Source organism: Alternaria ventricosa (assembly GCF_023758065.1).
Source record: "Alternaria ventricosa strain BMP 2768 chromosome Unknown scaffold_13, whole genome shotgun sequence".
Taxonomy (NCBI): Eukaryota; Fungi; Ascomycota; class Dothideomycetes; order Pleosporales; family Pleosporaceae; genus Alternaria; species Alternaria ventricosa.
In genome coordinates, this window is record NW_026055693.1 from 342,665 (window position 1) to 365,315 (window position 22,651).

Sequence of the window (22,651 nt, forward strand, 5' to 3'; positions counted from 1 at the left end):
ATGCTTTCTGAGTTATTATGGTGCCAGGTGCAGTAATCGCCGTTACGTGCCTGGTTTCCACGAAAGCTGTCTTTATAATCCTTCGATCGCTCATGGCCATGAGCGATACGAAGGCCTGGTATAATGTTGTTCTGGAGTATGAAAGTTTCCGTTTCGTATGCGGTAGAGTACTGATACACGATTGTGAAGGAGTCTGACGTTTCATCTATGAGGTAGATGTCCTATACATCGCGGAGATTAGCCACTACAAAGCAAGGATGTGAACGATATGACCTACCGGAGATCTAAATGTCAAGTCATGTAGAGAAGCTAGTCCATGTAGAAATCGCCCTTGAGGATCCGCTCCTGCATGGCATCAGGCACCCTAGGCTTGGGCATCTCACGAACGGGTGGCTCCATGATAGTAACGCTCTTAGCACGCTGGTGCGTCGGACCGGAAGGGCTCAGCATGGGAGGGGGGCCGGAGATGGAGCCTCGCTCGGCTCGCGATCGGAGGTTCTCAGCGAAATTGTAACCTTCGCCTGTTGAAGACGACGTTAGCGAGTAGTTTCCAAGTATGTTCTCGGACTGCTCTGCAATGGTGGAGGGCCAGATGTGTGATATGGAAGTAGATCGCCGCGAGTGTGCATGGGTAAAGGGACGAAGCAGGGTAGCGGAAGAGGGCAATGACTGTGACAATGAAGACAGACCTCGACCTCGACCAGTCGGGGGAGAGGAAGCTTTATGGATGGGTGGTCTACCATTTGGGTTCCCAACGCCTCCGTTGCTCTGCCTAACATCCCGCATTGCACGAGCTCCGAAGCTCAGCCGTCGAGCAAAGGGTGTGGCTGGGTTGCTGCTGCTAGCAGATGTGGAAGGGGCGTAGTCATCTTCGAAGGGGCTCTCGTCGACCGAGCCAGAGTTGGCGCTGGAGATGCTCTCGGTTCGGGTTCGCGGGGTCTGGAGGAATGGGGACGTCTGGCCAGGCGAAGCACCCAGACCGATAGTGGTGAGCGAAAGCCGCCGTCTCTGAGCGTTGGCAGCAGCTGTGGTGATGGGGCCCGTGGCAGCCTGTCCTCCGGATTGCTGGCCTACATAGCTGCTTGACCGGCCGAACAGATCCTGGAACGTCTGGCTGGTCACTGAAGCACGTCGGCGAGGGTCCGGCGAGGCGAGCGGGGGAGAGTTCCGGTCATTGGAAGACATGATGGATGTGGCAACGAGGTTTAGGAGAGGCTCAAAGTCTGTATGAAGTGCTCAATTGAGTTGAGGGGTCGTGCGCGTAGAGCAAATCAAGATGAGGTGTGTAGAGAAACAGAACAAGGGGTGGGATGGTTGATAAGTCGCTAGGCGCACGGACGGGGTGTAGTACGTCAGTCAGCGGGGGTTGATGGCGTGATAAGCGATTTACGTTGGCCGCAGGGAAACCGCGTAGTATAGGATAAACTAGCAGAACACGTGTCCGATGTTGCAACAAGACAAGAGAAGAAGGTCGAAAAGAAGAGGAGCAGGAATGATAGACAGGAGAGTAATATGGAAGCAACACTGGGTGGCTTGGCTGCGCTTGCCAAAGGATGCCCATCTGCGCTAGGGCCGTCAACGGCTTAGCGCCAATCCCTTCCCCGCAGAACGTGGATGCACGATGCGTGGCCCTTTCATCTGACATCCAACCACATTCGAGGGCAACTCGAGCCTAGCCGCTGCACTCCCCGCAGTCGAGCCCTTTGACCCACTCTCAGTGCCCACAACGACTATCGCGATCAACACCGACACGGTAAGTTCCTAGCTAGCATGAGCTTGGTACGAGCTATCTTGCCACTTGGGTGCTTCACATGTCTAAGTCCATATGTACATAGTCATGGCACTCGCTCTGCACAGATTGAGCCAACGGCGCCTGTGTCATGTCCGCATCTGCTCGGAATCTTCCCGGAGCGGGTGTCTGCTACATGCAACCGCCCTCTGTGGGGTGCCGGGTCCTGGATGCTGGTCCAGGTTGTGCGGAGCCTGCGGAACTTCTGACAAAAGCAGCCTTCATAAGACGTCGCATACTGCGGGGAATATACAGTAAGCGTCATATGCGCCATTCCAGTGAGCGCGAGCAGAAGGGGAAGGTTTATCGCTAGTTTGTGTGGATTTCTTGATTCCCACACCGGAGCAACACCCACTATCTCGAAGCCCAAAATGCACGCAACATGAACGACACCCACTTGGGCCACATCGTGTGTAGGCCAGATGGGTTCCACGAACTTAGCGTTTGGATAAGCGGCCAGTTACACGTATAGATGACAGAGTCGTTGTACGACATGTGACTGGGCCATGCATGATTGGCTGCTGTGGACCTCCGGTGCCGACCTGTTGTCTTGTATGCAACAAGATGCAAATTCCCGACATCCACACCGAGATGAAGCTTGGTCTAGCACTTAGTGTTATAGATACATGGATCTCATTGTGCATGGGGACAGTCTGTCTCCTGTGCTTGACGAAGCGAGAGAGCCTACAGCATGCGAAGCTCAGCTACGAACTGCGCCAGATCCACTTCGTTCGGTCCGGTCTCGTCTTGAGTCAGTCAGCCGTCGGCCACGCTCCCAATTCCGCGGAATCTTTCTACATATCGGAGCTTGGCACTGTGTGAATGCGGAGCCGGTATCAGCTGAGGCCTGCAGTCTAGGGGGCGCACTCCACCGCTTTTGTGTTTACTATGCTAAAACCAATTACGCGTTGACCTTTCAATTTGAGTGAGCTCGTTCTACTTCGCACTATGCGGACGATGATGGATTTGCAGCGTATGGCGCCGATGATGGAGCGCTATATAAATGTGTTTGTGTAAACTATGGATACAAGGAGTGTAGAGAAGAGAAAGTGGTACACCAATTGTACCCGGCTAAAAGCACGGCAACATCAACAGCTCCGCAAGCAACCGGTCGAAGAAAAGGCAAAGGAAAGAATCGAAGATATATAGAATCATTCGGTTACCCAAGAACCGAAATCGGGTGGCCTGAAGGAAAGACAGAAAGCAACAAAACAAAGGCCAGCGAATACAGACCGAAGTCCGGCGACCTTGCGTACCCAAACGAAGAATTCAACTAGCGTGCGGACAGCCGTAACGTCGTAAGGAAAGACATGAAGGTATTAAAAGGTGCAAAAAGTCACAAAGAAAGGAATGGAAAAAGTGCAAAAAGCCGCCAACGCCAGACCAAAAGGAAAAGTGGGACGACTACATACCAACTCAACTGTTGTGTCGAGCACGAGGTAGTCCGCTTGCAGATCGACATTACTGCATCGCTCGCTTCGATTCTCGTTCGTGTACCTCCGAACCCGACCTCTTGCGATTCTCGTAGACGACATTGCGGAAGAGAGCCATGTAATGAGTGGGCGCATGAGAATCTGTTAGCTTGCGTTCGATGTCCTGTAGCATTGCCCAATGATTACGGTATACGTCTTCCTGGGGCAATAAGCCGAGTGCATCGAGAGCAAATGGCGGGTCGTCATCTGATGCTGCTCCAATCAGCGCAACGTATAGGTTGCTTTGAACAGGGTCTGATAGGGCCTCCATCACACTCCACTTGACGCCTTCATATGCATTCTTATCGCGGTCCGTAACACGGTCGAGAATCGTAACAAGAGCCGCCGCTGCTCGGACGGCCACGTCCTCGACGTCAGCATGGCGATGATAGAAGTCATCAATGGCTTTGACTAGTGATGTCAACTTCTGTGCACAACTGGAGACGTCGAACCGAGGGGGGCCTTGAGAGAGGTTGTATGGTCCCTTGGCTATGTACTCATCCAAAGCGTCGAAGGTGGAAGTAATGCGCCTGTCGATCTTTTCGAAGAAGACACGGCTTTCGAAGTCCGGGTCGATGATCTTGCGCATTTGGAGATATAGGCTGGGATACCAGTTTGCGTACTGCGTAAAGAGCTCTGTCAACTCCTGGTACTTCTTGGACCGTTCGGAAGTAAGAGGCGACTCGGGATGTCGAAACTCTCCAGGAAGTGCATCTTGTGGCTCGTAGCAAGAAAACATGTCAATGACTGTCTCCTTCAAGTCGTCGTCTTCAGGCAGATTGTCATCCCGATAAACCCACTTCAGGTCGTTGGCGATATTGGCTAAGCCTTTGGTGTCCAGTAGTTCCGCAGGCTTGACGTCTTCGATCTTCGAGCCATCGGGAGAAAGGTGAAGAGGCGTCTTGACCATATCGTCTGGAGAAGTTGAGATGATCTGGTCTCCGACCCAATAGATGTGCTTGGGCTACTTTTAGTGATGCGTCAATGGTTGTGTATGCGAAAGCGTACCTTGCACGCGAGACCTTTTTCGTTTGCGCCACACGTACACTCAGGTCTTTGTAACTTCCCACCCATCGCCACAATGATGTCGTCGTCAAGATGGAAGAACTTCTTTGGGCTGCCATTCGGGCTGTAATCATCTTCCGAGACTGCGCAGTACTTGAGCCTGATATCGCTACCTTCCAGTCCTCTTTTGGCCCGCCTTCGTAGGTCGGTGTCGAAGGCCGAGACATTGTAATGAAGGTTCTTCGTTGATATAACCAGGGAAGGCGTAGGGGAAACGGTGGACTCGACGGATGGTATGGGCTGATCTTCCTCAGAATGCCCCGATGATTGTGTACTAGCTCTTGCGGCCCTTGCGGCCCCGGCACGAGTGGTAACCATGTCCTCTCCGAGAGAGAGCTTTGAGAATTGCTCTGCTGACATGGAGAATCTTCGTTATGGGGTACTTTCATACTAAAAGCCCAGTAAGGAGCTATATATCAAACCAACTCCCCCAGCTCCACGCCACCATCTTAGTTGATCCATCGTGTAGGCAGAGCATGTCCTCCATCTCACGACGGCGCTTAACGAGTAGGCCTTCCGTGCCGTAAGGCATTCGTACGTGTGAAGCGGATGTGGCTTGCTCGGGGAGAACCGAAAGTAGGGCAGGAAATCTGTCAACGCCGCAGTACTGCCTGGCTTACTAGAGCGAGTGCGGTAGGGTGACCACGGACATTTGCCGCGATTCCGTGCACGTTGGTGTCTTTATCGCGTCAATCATCTGCTTTTGGCCAGCATAACTGTCATAATACCCACTTGTTCACGAGTATTCCTCGTTGTGCACCAATAACATTGCATCGGTAGACCGAATGCCCAGTCTGCTTGAGGCGAAGCGATGAAAGCTTTAACCCGACGCGGTTAAATTAGGGGCGGCCGACGATCAAGGAATTGCCTTCTCCAGAGAATTATCTCGTTTTGCCGCCGGACCTTAATCTTAGAAATGCCGCTAAATGGTCAAGCTCAGCTATCGCAGGCTGAGTCGCAGTGATAATGCAAGGCACGGCGTTGGCGCACCGCAGCGGAGGCGAGGCTCGTGATCCAGCTTGCAGCAGGAATGCTACTTCCCATGCAAACCCGAATCCGTGCCGACACGCTGTACACGAGAAGCTTCGCTGCCAGGGATAATTAACGTAATAGCAAGCCTGGTGAACTTGCTCAAGTCGTAGGCAGCATCGGTCCGTGGTGGTGGAGTAGCGAGAACTGACGTTACTCAGCCATGATGTACGGCGCGCGCGAACCCTGTAACTACCAGTCAATATCTGGACCTCGAACCGTTATAAGGCTGACTGGAATGAAAGGAGTAATACGCTTCGAGTTAAGCTTCTGACCGCATAAACATCTATTTCGTGCGTGGCACATTCTGATGATGTCCACTTTGTTGAGGATGCCTTGGGCCGCGCATCAACAACCTAGGTTGCCAGGTAGCGCTCGAGACTGTGTTACACCGACGTAATTCACTAGCAGTAGCGACGGCTTTGGGGGCTGTGGAAATGCCCAGGTGTCGAGCGCGTGCCATCGCTGGTGGATGCATCGTGTGCATCCATCATGGTTCCGAGGGTTGAGGGTCAGGTCGCGTCGCGAAGCCCGTCTGGCACCCACAGCCTCACCGTTCGCGCAGCGGGCTATGACGAGGGCGTGAACTCTGCCATGCGATCACAAGCTCCATGTCCTCAGGATGGCTTTCGGGAATATTTTTAATCGATGGGGCGCCGCTTGCATGAGCCATGGACGCGTCCATTCAGCAGTTTCGACTAACCGCCGTGCGAGTGCAAGAGACGGAACGGCCCCGGACGAGCAACAATGAAGATCTGACAGGTACGAGGTGTTGTCACAGATTGAGACAAGCCCCCAAAGTCGAGCGGCGCAGTGTATTCATCCTTGGAGTGGGTGAAAGTTTGCGAGGCGTGGATATTTGCAACGGCTTCCATCTGTTGTGTTAGGTCATGGCGTGACGGCGCCCGTGGATCCCAGGCACAACACTCGGGATCCGCGCTAGCAGCCTGGGAATCCACCACACGGGACCGACTCCGATCAGAAGTTGTTGGAAGCATCGATTGTTGCTGCCTCGCCCAAATTAACGCGATGTATCATGCACATGGGGCCATCTCTATGCGATGGAGAACATCCAGGTAGCAGGCAGGCACGGACGGCAGGTTGCGATACCGCCCAGGTGTGGTAGTCGACCTCACGCGTCACCGCAACAGAAGATCGAAGCTGAAGGATTTAAGGTGCAGCAGGTCTGCAGCACGGGTTTGTTGGTATACGAGCCTAGTCACAAGCGACCTAGTCTTCTGTGCCATCAATGCAGCACAGAAGCAGCTAGACCCACTGGCGCGGGGTCCAAAGCTGACATCTGCTCAAGCACCGAGGACACGCATCACACATACCATCCACACCATCACGCAGATTATCGTTACTCGATAGACTGTTCGCATCTCTTCATCGAATTAGAGCTATTCATTGCAACCGAGCGGCAATCATGTCTCAGCCCACGGCACCCTCTATACCTGCATTCTATCGCATATTCTTTACATACCTCGACCCCATCATCTGCGCTTGGGGCGCAACCATGGACTTCTTCATGCCCACTGTCGTCCTCTCTTCACACATCCCCTCCCCCACCCCAGACATCGGCCACGTCATGATACTCAAGCAACGTGGCGGGGGCATGCTAAATTTCGGCATCATGTCTGCTGTCCTGCTACGATACACAAACGACATGAACGTCTGGCGCATTGTCCAGTTTTCGTGCTTCGTTGTCGATCTGGCGTACTATTGGGCAGTCTGGGAGGTGTTGGCAAAGCAGGGCAGACTAAGCGTGGGCACCTGGCGGGCGGAGGATTGGGGAAGTATAGGCATTACGGCGTTTGCAGGGTTGGTCAGACTAGCATTCATGGCAGGGGTGGGATTTGGTGAAGCCTCAAGGAATAACAAGAAGGACTTGTAGGCCTTGAAGAAGAAGTCCTACTACATGTCTCATTACGAGCGTATGAGCGCAAAAGAGTTGTTCGGTGCGAGATCATATTTTCTTCCGCTTGCCTGTTCATCATCGCCAGTCGCGATCCGTGGTGTTGAGATCATTGCTTGGCTGTACTCTGATCTTACTCCTATATTACCCCAGGACCCAGCGCAAGCCACTCGGCTATGTCTTGCCAGCCGTGTGCTACACTCGGTGCTGACTCTTGAAGCCTTTGCAACTCAGCTGCGAGCACGACTGCCTGTCTTGATCCAATCTTCAATGCAACAAAATGGAGAATGCCAATGACCCATTGCCGCATTTGATGCGAAATAAGCAGACACGTACCCACTGCATACAGTGGCTGGACGAGCTGCATTAGTCTCGGTGAGATGACTGAATCGATAAAGGTCCCCGGTTCTCTCATGATAGGTCCATCTTTTGTTTCATCTTCGGGGTCCATTCCAGCAGCAGAGAACACCGGGGATGGCACCATGCCGATGGTCTGGGGTACTGAGGCAATGATTGCGGCAACGTTACCTCGTAGCACATTCTCCTCATGCTGTATGCATGCTTTCAAACTGGCAGCGTCGTAGAGCGGGGAAGTTTGTTCCTCACGAACCCTCATCAGGTTTGCTCTGATAATATCGTGCACTTGAATTCCAATAAACCGGGTGTAATTCCACAACTGCGCCAGGACGGGAAAGAGGCAGATGCTGTATGTGTTTCCACAGTAATGGACTGAAGGTACATCAAGATGAACCCTTGTTGGATGCCAGGCTGCAGGTAAAAGAGCCTTGATATCCTCTAGCTCTTGACTGAGTTTTCTCGCACGGTTGATTGTTTCCACAGGATCTCGGCTTTTGTCTTGACCGAGTTTGACGACTGCGTCCATGACGTGCAAAATGCCGATCATGAATTTTTTTACAAGCTCGTTGAATCCCGATTCCAGGGGGAAGCTGTCATACAGCTCTTGCAAGTGCTCTAGATTTTGGTATGCGATGTTAGTTCGTGTATTACATGCAGTCCGCCGAGGGGTGTGACTAACTTGGAATACCCGTCCCTAGTTCAAGCGTGAAGAATAGAGCGACGCCGTATGACTGCTGGAATATTCGCCGTCCGAGTTCTGTCTCGAATTGCGACTTGCCGCGTAACATGAAGAGGGTGTAAGCACCGCTGACGTGCTTTGACCACCTATCGATGGAACTCTTATCTGTGTATACCGTGCCCTCGTACATGCCAAGTAGGATGACCGAAACCAAAGTGCTATCTTTGACCGCGGCTTCGTGCGACATGAGCGCTCTGTTTGTTTCCTCCAATGCAGAACCGTATGCGACACGCGCTTTTCGCATGACGGCAGGAGACTTCGCTGCATTGGCGAAGATTGCTAGACTTAGGGCGCGGAAGCTCTCACGAAGCGTACCCTCGATATTCGGCCGTGACAGCAGCTGGGGAATCCATTCGAATTGGCCTCCTTGAGGGAAGTCGGCAGCGCCTGCATAGTTGGCGAGGAAGAAGCCTTGCGCTTGAGCGTCGATATTCGGCGTGGGTTGCAAGGCCATGATCTCAGCCTTGGGTGGACTCTGCACCGGATAGATCCGCTGTATGCTTCTGATCCTGTTGGGTTCTCTACGTCCTAAAGGTGTTCTTGGTTCTTTTGATTTGGCAAGCTCTTCGTAACGCTGCTCCGCCTTCTTTGCCACGACGCGACTCTCATTCTTGAACATTAGGGAAGCCACGTCGCGGTATCCATGGCATTCTTTGCCTGCGCGGAGACATTGCGAGCAGGAAGGCCGCTTCTGGTCACACTGGAACAGCTGATTAGTGGCCCAAGTATCTACTCACGCGTGCATTACATACTTTGATCCTGCGGTCCCTACATGTCTTGCAACCTGGAGAAGGTCTGCCAACATTGGGCATTTCGAGAAATGATGACTAATTGCCCGGTGGTGATACGACGCAGTCCGGACCCGCACTGCTAAGTTCTCACCTACATCGATGATGGAAAGAAGGGAACGCCACGTTTGTGTTTGGGGAAAGTAAGCGAGCAGCAAGGAATGCAAGAACCGCTCCCGGGCCTATGTACCCCACTATTGAATCGTGACTAGGCCGGACCGCAAATGGGCAATTGTGGCGAGCCCCCCTTGCTTTAATCTCACAGTAGACTCAACAATCGCATGTCGCTTGCTGCCGCACCAAAGCTTGAGGCCGCGTAAGATCACAGCACACTAGCATCTGCAGAAACATATTCTATTACGATGAAAGATACATCCTCTATTTACGACAAGTCGATAATTCGTCACACATAATATTTACAAATCATAAAGCCTCCGAGGCGGATCTCACAGCTCAAATAGCATCCCTAGAGTTGACCTGCTCAAGATGGGCCGAGACACCCTTTTTCTCGGTATAATCGCTCTCGGTATCGCTGGAATGGAAGCTGTCAACGACCGTGCTGCTAAACTTCCTAGCCGGAACACGCTTCTCGAAGAGGATATCGAGCTCTCCGTAAGTCCTGCCCTTTGGCTCGGGAAGACGGAAGAACGCCCAGATAAAGCAGCAAAAGCACGTTCCGGCGTAGAAAAGACCACTCTTTGCGCCCCAATTCCAAGCACCGGGATTGAGCATGCGTGGAGTAATAACATTGCCGATGATAGAACCGATGTTGTAGAAGTTCCTGGCCAAGACCACAGTCTTTTGGCGAAGACGAGTGGATGGGATCTCTGCGACGATGGAGTAACAGACAGGTCCGACCGTGCAGTTGTATGCGGCTGCAAAAAGCAGGAGCATGGCGCCGATACCCCACTGCGCGCCAACGTTGCCGGCTGGAATGAAACCGAGACCTCCGATGATACACAACAACATAACCATGGCGAGATCGCCATACACGTACAATGTGCGGCGTCCTACACGTTGGATGAGAATCCAGGCCATGAAAACACCAACGCCACCAATTGCGTATTGTCCTAGACTCATGGAGAAGGCATCCGCGTCGCTAAGGCCTGCTTGCTGGAAAAAGTATGTCGAATAACCGATAAGACCTGCTCCGCAGAAGGCCTGCGTAAACCATGCCATGGCGGCGATTTCAGTTCGGCGGAGATCGGTACCCTTGAAACAGTCCAAGTACGAAGTACCTTCAGAGACCGCCATCTCCATGGCATTGGTGTGGCGCATCATAGCAATTGTCTCATCGGCGTTGAAGTCGGGCAGCTTTTCGGGTGATGTGAGGCGCATCAACATCTTCTTTGCTTCTTCGCATCGGTCTTTCCGTACAAGCCACCAGGGAGATTCAGGTGCGAATGAGATGCCAATCATCAACGGGAGAGGCCAGAGCCACTGCAGGGCGTATGGGATGCGGTATGCCCATTGGTCGGGGCGCTCGGCTACACCCTTCAAAACGCCAGAGGCGAGGAATTGACCGATGACCCAGCAGAGGTTGACGTATGTTGTAAGAATTGGACGAAGCGGCACCGGTACGACTTCGGCGGCATAGGTGCAAGTCAGGGTCTGGAATACACCCCATGGGATACCGCACAAGATGAGACCGCATAGAAGCATGGTGATGTTCTGCGCGAAGAAGACGATGAAGATGAAGAAATTCACCGCGAAGAGCGCGCCGATCATTGTCTTCTTGTAGCCGAAACGATCCGCGATAAGACCGTTCAGGAGCAGACCTGTGAACTCTCCAACGTATGCACCGTTCGTGAGGCCCGCTTGCCACGCAGCGGTGAGTTCGAAGGAACCATCTGCAAGTTGTTCGCCAAACTTTTGCTTAAAGGCAGGAACCGCCATCAAGTTGGCGATCAAGACTTTGTCGAAGCCTTCCATGATGATGGCTGCGGAGAGCAGGACAGACCAGGCGATGGCCTTTGGGTATAACTTGATACCCTGGCGCAGGGTCATCTGCTGCTCTGATCGAGTCGCGTTGCCGGCATCGTGGGCGACTTGTTTGATGTCCGTGACGGCGAGTGAAAGGCGGCGTGCCTGTTCGGCGTCGATAGCGACGACACTGCTGTTGCGGCGAGACATGATGGTCGTGTCCGAGGATGAGACGATGTCCAGGTGGCTTGACAAATGTGGGTATGTCCAAAGGATGAAGTAGGATGCTGTGGGTCAGACCCAGACCTCTCCTAAACGTGGAGCTGGTGGGACTCGAAGCTGGATGGTGATCTCTCGTGGTGGATACCGTCGTTCTACTTATACAACTTCACGACCCCAGACACGCGATACCCATGCATAGACAGCGCTCGTGCCAAGTCAGAAACCGGGGATGGTGGAGGCAGTCAAGGGATGCGGGGAGGACGCCACTCTTGCAGCTGTGAGGCCATCTTCATCGCGCAGCACTATGGCTTGAAAGGCTAGGCTGTTGCTGGTGAGGCCCGCCGACACGGGTGTGCCATCGAAAACTCGGAGCAGGAGTGAAGGTCGTGATTCGACAAGATGCCGGACCGAGATTTCAAGGTTGCGTGCACGAGCCCCAAAAGCCGAAGCGACCATCACGTGTGGCACGGAAATGCGACTGAGCGTTCCCGCTAACGCGCTTTGCCTTTCATCTCGGACCGAGAGCATGAATCGATAGCCTGTCGCGCCCACCATCTCCCCGCATGCATCCTCGCTTAAATCCCGCAATATCGGACACGCGGGAAAGAACGTTGAAACACCATGCGATGGAAGACATCTGTGGGGAAGACTGTTGCTGGGTTGTGTGGGGATCGCCATGTGCAGACACGATCCGGCTTTGAGCCAATCGTCATTGTACCGAGAAACTTTCCGGTGGGGGGAACCTCCACGTGCGGTCCAAACACAGTGACCAGATCTCAACGACTACCCTCCATCTGATAAGATCCTATTGCAAGACGCTTATAAGAAAGCCACTGGTGCCATTGCAAGCCACCAAAGAAACGCTTGACCTCTTCGACACTATACACCATCTATGATACCAGGGTGTTCAAAATTGCCCCAAAGAGCACGGATATCCAGCAGCAACACCATGACCGTCCCTCAAAGACCATGGTGGAAAGATGGTGTTGTATACCAAATTTACCCCGCTTCCTTCAAAGACTCCAATGGCGACGGCATTGGTGATCTCAATGGCATCATTTCAGAGTTGGACTACATCCGTTCCATTGGTGTTGACGTCATTTGGATCTGTCCCATGTACGATTCACCCCAAGTAGACAGTAAGCATTACCTCTATACAAATTGCACGTGGGATGTATATTGACCCTCCACGCCGACAGTGGGATACGACATCCGTGACTATGAGGATGTGTACAGGCCGTATGGTACTGTCCAAGACATGGAGAAGCTGATCGCCGAGACACATTCGCGAGGCATGAAGATTATACTGGATCTGGTGGTCAACCATACATCTGATCAGGTAAGTCTTGAAGGTGTAGCTCGGCACAACCTTGCAAAACTGACTTCTCCAAGCACAAATGGTTCTTAGAATCACGATCATCGAAAGACAACCCCAAGAGAGACTGGTACATCTGGAGACCAGCTCGTTATGTCAACGGCGAGCGCAAAGCTCCCAACAACTGGGTCGGCAACTTTACAGGTAGTGTGTGGGAGTGGGATGAGCATACCCAAGAATACTATCTACATCTCTTTTGCCCCGAGCAACCTGACCTTAACTGGGAGAACCCAGAAACACGACAAGCCATCTACAAATCCGCCATGGAGTTTTGGCTACAGCGCGGAGTCGATGGATTCCGCGTTGATACCGTCAACATGTACAGCAAAGGTGAGATGCTTGACGCACCGATCACCGATCCTGGTTCGGAATGGCAGTTTGCTGGATACCAGTACTGCAACGGCCCAAGGATGGCCGAATTCCTGAACGAGATGAACCAAATCTTGGAGAAGTACGATGCTATGACCGTCGGCGAGTGCCCCCATACACCAGACATGAAGAGAGTGTTGGAGTATGTTAGTGCTAAAGAGAAGCAACTGAACATGGTCTTCCAATTTGTGAGCAAGCCCGAAAAGCGCAAAAGCAAGAGATCGGCAGTACTAACTAGAAGCACAGGATGTCGTCGACGTCGGCCAAGGCCCCTACAAGTTCCAAACTACACCGAAGAACTGGACACTCCCACAGTTCAAACGTGCCATGGCCCGCACACAAGACCTCATTCGCGCCCCCTCAGATGGCTGGACCACCGTCTTCCTAGAGAATCACGACCAAAGTCGATCAATCACACGCTTTACTTCCGATGCGCCCGAGCACCGTGTCGCAGGCGGTAAAATGCTCGCATTGATGATGGCAGCACTCAGCGGCACGTTGTTCATCTACCAAGGCCAAGAGATTGGCATGACGAACTTTCCTCTGACCTGGGATATGAGCGAGTACAAGGACGTGGACTCGACAAACTACTACAAGATGGTAGCTGCACGGACAAAAGAAGACCCCAAGGCTCTTGAAGCTGCGCATAAGTCGCTTCAGCATCTCGCTAGAGACCATGCTCGTGTGCCGATGAGCTGGTCGACCGCAACGCACAACGGCTTCTCGCCGCCTGACGCTACCGCGGAACCGTGGATGCGACCTCTTGAGGACGCAAAGGTCTGCAATGTTGCGCAACAAAAAGGCGATAAAGATTCCGTGCTCGCTTTCTGGAAGCGCATGCTGCAAGTACGCAAGCAACACAACGATCTCCTTGTGCATGGCCAGTACGACGATCTAGATGTGGAAAGCCCAGAATTCTTTGTCTTCAGCAAGACATGGAATGAGAAGAGGGCCGTGTGCATTTGCAACTTCACGGACCAGAAGAAGGATCTGGCCTTCCCAGAAAGTGTGAAGAGCGAAAAGATGGAACTGCTTGTAAGCAGTGTGGATGACTGTGAGGAGAAGAAACTGGCTGCTTATGAAGGCAGAATCTATTTACTTGCCTAGATAGTGTCGCATGGACAAAATCATTGCTTGAAGTTAGATTTTACTGAGCTACATGAGCGACCTGCATGGACAAGCGTTGTGAAATATTGTTCCATGTGGCCAAATGTCCACTTCTCGCCTCTGATCTTGGAATTTCTTGGGCTTGAACCTGCACCAATCCGTCCGCCATATCCTCTAGCCCTGCAGCTGTCTTTGATTGCGTGACTTGATACCAAGGGTCGTTCACCCCACCCGGACTATTCACATCGTGTGGTAGGTTCGGCGAACTGGCATTGCTGAGTGCCTCAGGGAACATCGTTTGGAGGCGCTCTAGCTTCTCGAGCAGTATGCTTCGACGCGTCTGATCAAGGTGTGGAATCAGCAGGACAAAGTCTAGGATGAAGAGGAAATCGTCAATCCTCAGTGCCGTTTCATCGATAGTCGCGGCGGGAACGTGGATAAGAACATCGGCAATCGTATCTGTGATCTCGAAAAGTTTCTGAGTGATGCTGCTTCCGTGTACTTCGATGTCGTGGCGCGACATACTGGATAATTGTTGCCGTAATGTCTGTGACAGCCTTACCGGGAATAAGAGCGACAGGCAATCTTTCGAAGATCGAGAAGACAAGAGGGTTTGGCTCATAGCTAAGCGCCAGACCAGAGTGCGCAGCCATTCACGCGTGATGCACAGATCGGCTCGTTGCATCATGGACAACATGGCCAACTCCCGTGCGTCAGCCTCAGGGTCGCCTTCAAGCTCGCGCGACTTGGCCTCGACCCACGTGCTGGTGACGTTGCCTCCTTGCGTGTCAAGCCAGCTATCAAGGAACTCCGTATCAAGCATGCGGAAAAGCTTGATGATCTGATTGAAGCCCTCGTGGACCTGTATCGGTAGTGTAGGGTCGTCTTCCGGCAATGTGTAGAGTGGAGGGAGAATGGCACGCCGGTAATCCAGGATAGCTATGAATCGCTCGTGTATGTACGCTTGCCAGTAGAGCCGCTGTCTTCGGGATCGTTCGGGAGGAGACAGCTGGGCCACGTTCTCCGGCTTGTCGATCTGCAGCAGCTGGATGATCGTAATGGCGTCTCGCATGTAGTAGAATGCGCTGTCGCTACCTTGCAGACTCATGAGGCAGTTGTGTATGAACATTGACTGCACGGCTCGCATGACCGAGAAATGGCAATGCTTGTGGGTTCGCCTCATGGTATCGATCGAGTAGTCCATGAGGTTTTCGATGGTTTGGACGATTTCTTCTGTTCGGCGGTCACCATACCGGGTCAAGTTCAGCGTGCAGCCTCCGAATGCGTAGATGAATGAGCGGACATCTGGGTCGCTGTCCATGACCTCGATGTACTGTCGGAGCTCATGTTCGGCAATGACCGGATGAACTGGATACACCCCAGCAACGTAATCCGGGATGAGGTCGAGAAAGAAAGCCTTGGGGTACTGTGATGTGAAAGATGACGAAGGAGATGCTGCCCGGAGTCAGCAGTAGCACCCCAAATTTGAGTAGAGATTGCCAGGGTGACATACTTGGTGTGCCTCCATTACGGTCAAGTATCGGCGAGATGGGACTGTACGGTGTCTGAAAGCTAGCTGCTGCTGAATGAGCAGGCAGTATGGGCGGCGATATTGCAGGCAAATTGGACGTTTGGCTTCTGAACTCGGAGATGATATGGCCTCGCTTGCCCTGAGACCTTTGCTTGCCGGAGGGTGAGTAGATGCACCGCAAGCCGAGATGCGCGCACTGTTGACACCGTGCTTGGCCGTTACAACGCACTTTCCTCCTCTTGCACGCGTCGCATGCTTTCGATACTCGTTTCTGGGATGGTTGTTCCATGTTCATAATGGGTCCTGCTGTGTGCATAATGTTTTTGTAGAGCCTCGGTGTCGGGATGATCAGGCGATCTGGGGAAGGACTGCGGAGACGCGCTAGCGGAGCGTAGTTCCTAATTGGTCCACCTGCAGACTGGGTTTGATCGAACGGCGAAACAGGCAGGTGCGAGTGGCGTAGAAGGCGCGCCGAAAGGTCTAGGAATGACATTGCATAGTCTAAAAATGCGTACCTGAGTCGGACGGAACAATTGTGGGGTCGACTGCATGTCAGCTTACATATCCTGGCATGTGAAGACCGGCCTACATATGATGCTCTACATGTGTCTAACAGCATTGCCCAAATAGAGGATTGCGCTGCTTGTGTATTCTCCAAGAACTGTGTAGGTTTGCTAAGAGTGATGAGCATGAGAAGGGCTGGAGGTACTCTGTGCACGACTGGGATTTGAGGAGCTGCTGGTAAGACCTCTTTGCCTGCTTCGTTGCTTGCTTAACGTTCACAGCTACGAGAAACAATTCTATGTATGCAGCAAAGATATCTATGTTCCCGACACTTACCGCGGGCAAAAAAGCGGGCAAAAAAGAGTGCGCAGAGCTGTCACAACACAGTTTCGACCTTAGAGCAAAAAGAGATGACCACCTCCGTAATCTTTGGACATCTGAAACCCTTTTATTGCTTCTTGTGGCGGATTTGTCACGACTGGCTATGTTGTGTATCTTTTTTGCTTGGACAGTGTCCTCTTTTTGTTCCAGCCGCCATCCCGGTTTTGAGGTAGAATGGTTTGATGGAGTATTTCGGAATTAACGAACATATATACAGATATAAGAGTGGATAAAGAAGTGGGGTACATAGAGATTGTGGTGGAATAGGTAAAAAACAAACGCGAGCTCGGGGGTCGATCCGCTCTCACCTTCACTTTCACTGCGAGGTTACACAGGAAAGACGCGTCACCATGAGCCCAGAGATGAAGATTGTGCGCCCTCACCGTCACCGCTGTATGCGGCAAACGGTTTTGGTGGTCTCATATCGTCGTTGCCTTGACTGTCTTTGCGGCCTACAACGCGACACCACCACTACAACCACCACACCACAGTTGTCCCTGCAGCCTACATTGCAACACTACCTCCACTCAAACACACTACAAAAATCTACGTATTCCTCAACATGTTTCAGCGGACCGCAACACCCCTCCAGCAGGCTCTACGTAGTATCCTGCTGGCCGACATGGCCATGAACAAGGCGGTGGGGCCAGATGAGTGGATGGAGGCGGTATGTATAACAGTATTAGTGAAAGCAATATAATCTAACATCATGTAGTATACTAACTGGCATGAGGCCAATCAGTGGAGGGAGGAGATTGCCTCTGGAAAGAAGGCGGAGAAGAAGCTTTGGGAGCGGAAGCGACCTCTTGCTGAGGACTTTTTCTACACATCATACCCACCCGAGCCCAAACCGCGAGACGCGCGAAATGCGCTTCAGCAAAGGAAAGAAGATGTAAAAAATCTTCAAAGCGAGATCGAGAAGAGAGCTGAGTTGGGCGACATTGATCAAGGTCCACTCCCCCGCGCACAGCCTAGACACGGCAACAGTGTGGACAGGTCACTCAGAATGCGACTGACCATGAAAGAAGAACGCCTGGTCAGGGAGAAGAAGACGGAACAGTCTTAAATTCTGAAGTTGGCTTTAACCATTCACGCATGTATCGTACTATAGAAAGGCTGCCGAAGCCACCGCAAATATGCATGAAATCCTCCAATCACACCAACCAGAACTACTTAATCGAACCTGTGAGGCATCTCCGGAGTACCGTTACCACCATACATAGCTTCCTGCTCAGCCTGCTCCTTGGCCTGGAGGTACTGCCACCTTACACGGGCAGCCTTGAGCTCCGCCTCGGCAACTTCCAACTCCGCCTGCATCTTTTGGACAGCAAGAGGCTGGCCAGACGTATCCACGGTATCTACAGTCTCGACAGGGTACATGCGCGCATCTTGGGGACCTGGAGAGACGGAGAAGACAGGAGTCCGGTGGGTGAGGAGGGACTGGGTACCGTGAGAGCTAGTATAGTCTTCATCGTCTTCGGTGACGATGGTCCTGGAGCGGCGAGTAGCGATTCCGCGACCACTGGGAGTGGTGCTGGTACGGACAGAGCGCTCACGCTTCTTGGCCCGCTTGTCGTGACGCTCGAAGCCACCATCCTCGGCACGGCGGAGACGGTTAGGAGCACCTACTCAATGTCAATAACATTGTTCGACGTTCGAAGTTTCAAAGTCGTCGCTGATGTATCTGTTGAACGACTTTCGGTATGACAGAGGGGTTGACTTACGTTTGCGGCGCTTCTCTGCAATGCGTGCTTCGTAGACCTCGTGGTTACCACGACGCCTCTTAGCGCCCTTGGGTTGATCTGGCTCGACAAGCTCTTCGAAGTAGGAGTCATCGGAAGATTCTTCAGAGGACTCCGGGATGACGACCTGGTTCTTGCGCTCTGGGTGCTCGTACTCATCCTTGATGTCTCTGATATCGGCCAGACGAGCCCAGGGATGCTTGGGCTCATGAAGAGCGACCTTAGCACGCAGATCAGCTTGGAACCGAGCTAGGTCTCCATTCGTGAGACGAGAAATAGACATCAGATCTTTGAGGAACTGTACACCCCAGTTGCGAGGGTCGTTCTCGGTCTCGTCCTTGATATGGTCGCGGCGCTCGCAATCCCAGGCGCGCATGCGAATGTCCTCAGGGATGATGTCCAGGCTCTCGGCGAGACCAAAGGAAGCTGCCAGGGCGGGCAGAAGACAATTCACCAGGTCCTTGGTGTCATCGTTGAGGGTTTCGAATCGGCCCATGGTGATAGCTGGTCCGTATGGACAGTGGACTTGAAGAGCTTGAGCTTGATGAACAAACTGCCGCCGGAGCGTTGAGGCAGTTATCTGAGCTGTAGAGGTTAGCAAGAGGTTTGGCGTCAAGTCTAGATTGGAAGGCTGGAGCAAGAGGATCGCCTCAGCAGATCAAAGTCGCGTCGCACTGAAGGACGAGGCGTCTGCGCCGAACAAATCGCACGAACTTACCTTGAGTCGCCGCGAAGAATCGCTTTGATCGCGCCAAATACTACTGAAGTTGTAGCGGCGAGTAAGTGGTAGAGGATCAGTGTTGGAGATCAGATATCGCTACCTATATACTCTTGTATGCGCTAGCAGTAACGGCCCGTTGCCTGCTGCGAATCTTGAGTCTTAGCAAGGTCGTCCAATGACAGGTAAGTGGGGTATATATCCCGAGATGTGGTCTCGTGCGCTTGATGTGACGTGTTCGTAGAATTGAGAAGTGAAAGATTTGAGACACCCCCGGGTACCCTCGGTGCTGTCGGTAAGGGAGGTAGACAGCCAAGTTGTTGATTTTTGGCAAGTGATCATGTAAGTATAAGAGAGAGCAAAGCTATATATACGAAGAGGACGGTGGCTATGAGTTATATACCTGAGCAACAATTGGTTCAAGAAACCTAGTGAGAGAAATGACAGCCTTGACCACATCAGAATTTCTAGCTTGACCGCCTGGGTAATGACGATACGTCCTCAGAAACGGATCCTACGTATTTGCTTGATGAGATTTCTTGTCTGGACAGGAGGGATGCGCATCGTATCTTTCAAGAAGAGTACGTGCACAAGTGACGCAGGAATTGTTCATGGTCTTGGAAGAGAATGTTGTAAACAGATGACAAAATTCAGCCGTGGTAACTAGAACGACTAAGTCTGAGATAACTGCTAGTGGACGCAAAATCGATGGAAGCTTGATGTTCAAAGATGATGTTTCGTGGAAGCAGCGCTGACAAGCTTCGCGACTTCTTTCGGCATCCGCGCTAAAGTCGCGCTTCCGCATGCGCCTTCCCTGCACGTTACCAACCTCCCATCCCTTCTCCAACTTGGACCACACAACATCCAGTGCAACAAGCGCATGAAAAGAGATGGCCATGAAAAGGGAGCGCTCACCATCTCCGAAACCCACAACTGAAATCTATCTCTCGTCAGCAATACAAGAGCAGACATCAACATTCAAAGCCGCGTTCTCTCCTAACCTATCCACCAAAGCCTTACAAACACTCCCCGAATTCCGGACTGCCACCCACAAAATCGCAGCATGGAGAAAACCATCACGGCAAAAGTCTTTGATGCCAGAATCCCGCACTTTGTATGATCTTGGCCACGATGATGACGGCGAAAAGTGGGCCGGAGGACGACTCAGCAATGTACTACGAGACACGCAGACCGAGGGTGTTGTAGTAGTTGCGCGCTGGTACGGCGGGCAAAACATCGGTCCCATACGTTTCACGCATATTGAAAACAGCGCCAAGGAAGCGATTTGGAAGTGGAAAGTCGCCGATACGGAGATCAAGCAAGAGCAGGCCACCAAGAAGCAAAGAGTCGATGAAGAAGCTAAGCGGGAAGAGCTGATTAAGAACCTACAGGAAAGGGATTACAACATCTTTGCGCTGAGGAAGTTGTTGAGTCAGAAAAAGGCGCAGTTGCAGGATGAGGAGCCTGCGCCGCCGACGCCGCAGAAGATGCAGGATTATGGGAAGATGACTATGGACGCGCTGACGAGGGTGGACAAAGCAAGGGATGCTACGATTGCGTTCATTTTGAAGCAAATTGATAAGATTGATGAGGAGCTTAAGCTTGTGGAAGCGTTGGAGGACGGCACGCAAGGGGCGGAAGAGGAGGGAAAGGCTGGAGAGGGAAAGCCTTCGACGCCAAAGTGATGCGATGGCCATTGTGGTCATCGGATACCACAGAGCTCTCCATATGATTGTCGGTTGGACGTCGGCTTATGTACCCCCTATCAGCGCCAGTGTGAGAGAAGCATTCGGGGTTACCAGGAGAGTCCCATGCAGCTCTCTAGACATCGTCTCTGGAACCGACAACACCTTCCAACGCCGTATCCACAAGGATGGATCTCTAGTCCACTTCCCAACGCAATCAACAACATGGGGAGGAACTACGTTCGTGGGCTGGTTGATGCGTTCAAACCCAAAGAGGCTGGAGCAGGAGGATTACCAGTCAGATAGAGACTCTGTGTAAGTATTTACTACTCCAGAAGATGCATGTTTCCCTGTCTTATATAGTACATGTCTCTACATGCACATTACGCATACTGTACATTCAATATACACAAGCGCCCCATCTCCCAGCCAGAGGCCTCCGAGTCCAACACATGCTTGCCCGTTGAATAGACAAACACTTGCTGCTCTAATGACTGATATTCCACCTCCCCTTCTTCAACCTCCGCATAATCATCTTCCGCCCCTTCTTCGTCCTAATCCTGCTCAAAAACCCATGTCTCCTCTTGCGCACCAGATGGCTCGGATTATACGTATCACGCGGACCGCACCGAATCTGCATGCTGCCCAGACCAGGATGTGACGAGATTTTGGAGGCGAGGTCCAGCGTCTCAGAGCTTGAGGGGACCAGAGAGGTGGTGCCCGCGGGCGGGAGGGCGTTTGTGCGGGGCAGCATGGGGCGTCGGGGGGTGAGGAGCGATATTTGGCGGGTGGACGAGGGTATGGATAGTCTGGAGGATGGGTTAGAGGTGTGGAGAAGGGGCTTGGAGGAAGGATAGGTACGAGTGTGGTGGTGCTATGCGTGGTCGGAGGAGTGTGGATGCGCTGGTTGAAGGGCGCGCGACGACCCGTAGGCACCGGAAGGCGTTCATGATGTGTATGTCGACCGCAATTGTCCTCTCTTCGCCCGTTGTATCGTCTCCGTGGCGGCGTGGTCCCGATTTGTCGATGCGAGCGTGCAGTCTGGCATGCCCGTCGCGAAGTCCGCAGAGCTAACACATTCCTTGTCGTCCGTGCGCAAAAAGTTGGCCGTCCTCCCAAAATCCTAGCCAACAACTCCACCATTTCCACGATAGCAACTACCCACCCAACCCTCTATTTCGCGCCCAAATACTGCCAAAATGATGCTCGAAGCACCTCCTCCCCGCCGCCACGTCTCCAGCGCGCCCATCTCTCTCGACGATGCGTCGGCCATCCTCGAAAAGTACCTCTCGAACTCGGAAACGTACCCGCATCTCCATCCCGATGCGACTATCACGCCAGAAGGCGTCGCATTCAATGCGCAAGGCGGCGCTATGGGCAACCCAATCATGCACCACTTGCGCCGTGTCGCAGCGGGTATGCGCGGCGAGTACCAAGAACCAGAACGAGCGCTAGACGAGGAAGACGACCAACAAAACGCAACCACGGATGTCACTGTCAAGACTGGTCGCAAGGGCGGCCTCAAGAAGACCAGCCAGTTTGCAGCGGTTGCCGAGGGAGAATGGCAGGACCTGGCTGAGTACCAGGCCGAGCAGGGAGATATTGAGATCGGAGAGATTGGCGACAGGACGAATGTTGTGCAGGAGGGTGGTGAAGAGCCTCCGGTACAGTCTACCAAGGGCAAAGACAAGAAGCGGACGAATGCACAGGTGGAGGAGCAGGAGCCCGCGGATGGCGCCATAGACAAGGAAGCCAGGAAGAGGGCGAAGAAAGAACGAGACCAGCAGAGGAAGAAGGAAAAGGCCGCGAAGGGCAAGTCAAAAGAGTAAAGGTGTCACATCTCACGATTTGGAAAAGATACATGGTGGGAACGACTTTGACGGACGCCTCGGCCATTGCATTTGGGCTGTATTCTACGAACTTTTCGTCGCACTTGCGAC

The 22,651-nt window shown here is 52.7% G+C and overlaps 10 protein-coding genes across 10 annotated transcripts; 4 read left to right on the forward strand and 6 right to left on the reverse strand.

Annotated features, from left to right (window-relative positions):
- Window positions 1-309: 309 nt before the first annotated feature.
- Window positions 310-1,185, reverse strand: J4E93_007324 (uncharacterized protein; the record flags this gene model as incomplete). The annotated part of the gene is made up of 1 exon (XM_049345234.1): window positions 310-1,185. The coding sequence occupies one exon, from the start codon at window positions 1,183-1,185 to the stop codon at window positions 310-312; it is 876 nt and encodes a 291-aa protein (XP_049197464.1).
- A 2,065-nt stretch (window positions 1,186-3,250) lies between these two features.
- On the reverse strand, window positions 3,251-4,686 carry J4E93_007325 (uncharacterized protein; the record flags this gene model as incomplete). The annotated part of the gene is made up of 2 exons (XM_049345235.1): window positions 3,251-4,219; window positions 4,270-4,686. The coding sequence occupies 2 exons, from the start codon at window positions 4,684-4,686 to the stop codon at window positions 3,251-3,253; spliced, it is 1,386 nt and encodes a 461-aa protein (XP_049197465.1).
- Window positions 4,687-8,301: 3,615 nt separating this feature from the next.
- J4E93_007326 (uncharacterized protein) lies at window positions 8,302-8,985 on the reverse strand (the record flags this gene model as incomplete). The annotated part of the gene is made up of 1 exon (XM_049345236.1): window positions 8,302-8,985. The coding sequence occupies one exon, from the start codon at window positions 8,983-8,985 to the stop codon at window positions 8,302-8,304; it is 684 nt and encodes a 227-aa protein (XP_049197466.1).
- A 3,263-nt stretch (window positions 8,986-12,248) lies between these two features.
- J4E93_007327 (uncharacterized protein) lies at window positions 12,249-14,150 on the forward strand (the record flags this gene model as incomplete). The annotated part of the gene is made up of 4 exons (XM_049345237.1): window positions 12,249-12,438; window positions 12,499-12,638; window positions 12,692-13,231; window positions 13,290-14,150. 4 exons carry the CDS (start codon window positions 12,249-12,251, stop codon window positions 14,148-14,150), a joined length of 1,731 nt encoding a protein of 576 aa, XP_049197467.1.
- Window positions 14,151-14,190: 40 nt separating this feature from the next.
- Window positions 14,191-15,997, reverse strand: J4E93_007328 (uncharacterized protein; the record flags this gene model as incomplete). The annotated part of the gene is made up of 2 exons (XM_049345238.1): window positions 14,191-15,605; window positions 15,664-15,997. 2 exons carry the CDS (start codon window positions 15,995-15,997, stop codon window positions 14,191-14,193), a joined length of 1,749 nt encoding a protein of 582 aa, XP_049197468.1.
- A 1,131-nt stretch (window positions 15,998-17,128) lies between these two features.
- On the forward strand, window positions 17,129-17,632 carry J4E93_007329 (uncharacterized protein; the record flags this gene model as incomplete). The annotated part of the gene is made up of 2 exons (XM_049345239.1): window positions 17,129-17,233; window positions 17,300-17,632. The coding sequence occupies 2 exons, from the start codon at window positions 17,129-17,131 to the stop codon at window positions 17,630-17,632; spliced, it is 438 nt and encodes a 145-aa protein (XP_049197469.1).
- A 107-nt stretch (window positions 17,633-17,739) lies between these two features.
- J4E93_007330 (uncharacterized protein) lies at window positions 17,740-18,804 on the reverse strand (the record flags this gene model as incomplete). The annotated part of the gene is made up of 2 exons (XM_049345240.1): window positions 17,740-18,191; window positions 18,291-18,804. The coding sequence occupies 2 exons, from the start codon at window positions 18,802-18,804 to the stop codon at window positions 17,740-17,742; spliced, it is 966 nt and encodes a 321-aa protein (XP_049197470.1).
- Window positions 18,805-20,120: 1,316 nt separating this feature from the next.
- Window positions 20,121-20,711, forward strand: J4E93_007331 (uncharacterized protein; the record flags this gene model as incomplete). The annotated part of the gene is made up of 1 exon (XM_049345241.1): window positions 20,121-20,711. One exon carries the CDS (start codon window positions 20,121-20,123, stop codon window positions 20,709-20,711), a length of 591 nt encoding a protein of 196 aa, XP_049197471.1.
- Window positions 20,712-21,198: 487 nt separating this feature from the next.
- On the reverse strand, window positions 21,199-21,661 carry J4E93_007332 (uncharacterized protein; the record flags this gene model as incomplete). Its single annotated transcript, XM_049345242.1, has 2 exons — window positions 21,199-21,520; window positions 21,573-21,661. The coding sequence occupies 2 exons, from the start codon at window positions 21,659-21,661 to the stop codon at window positions 21,199-21,201; spliced, it is 411 nt and encodes a 136-aa protein (XP_049197472.1).
- A 249-nt stretch (window positions 21,662-21,910) lies between these two features.
- Window positions 21,911-22,540, forward strand: J4E93_007333 (uncharacterized protein; the record flags this gene model as incomplete). Its single annotated transcript, XM_049345243.1, has 1 exon — window positions 21,911-22,540. The coding sequence occupies one exon, from the start codon at window positions 21,911-21,913 to the stop codon at window positions 22,538-22,540; it is 630 nt and encodes a 209-aa protein (XP_049197473.1).
- Window positions 22,541-22,651: the final 111 nt, after the last annotated feature.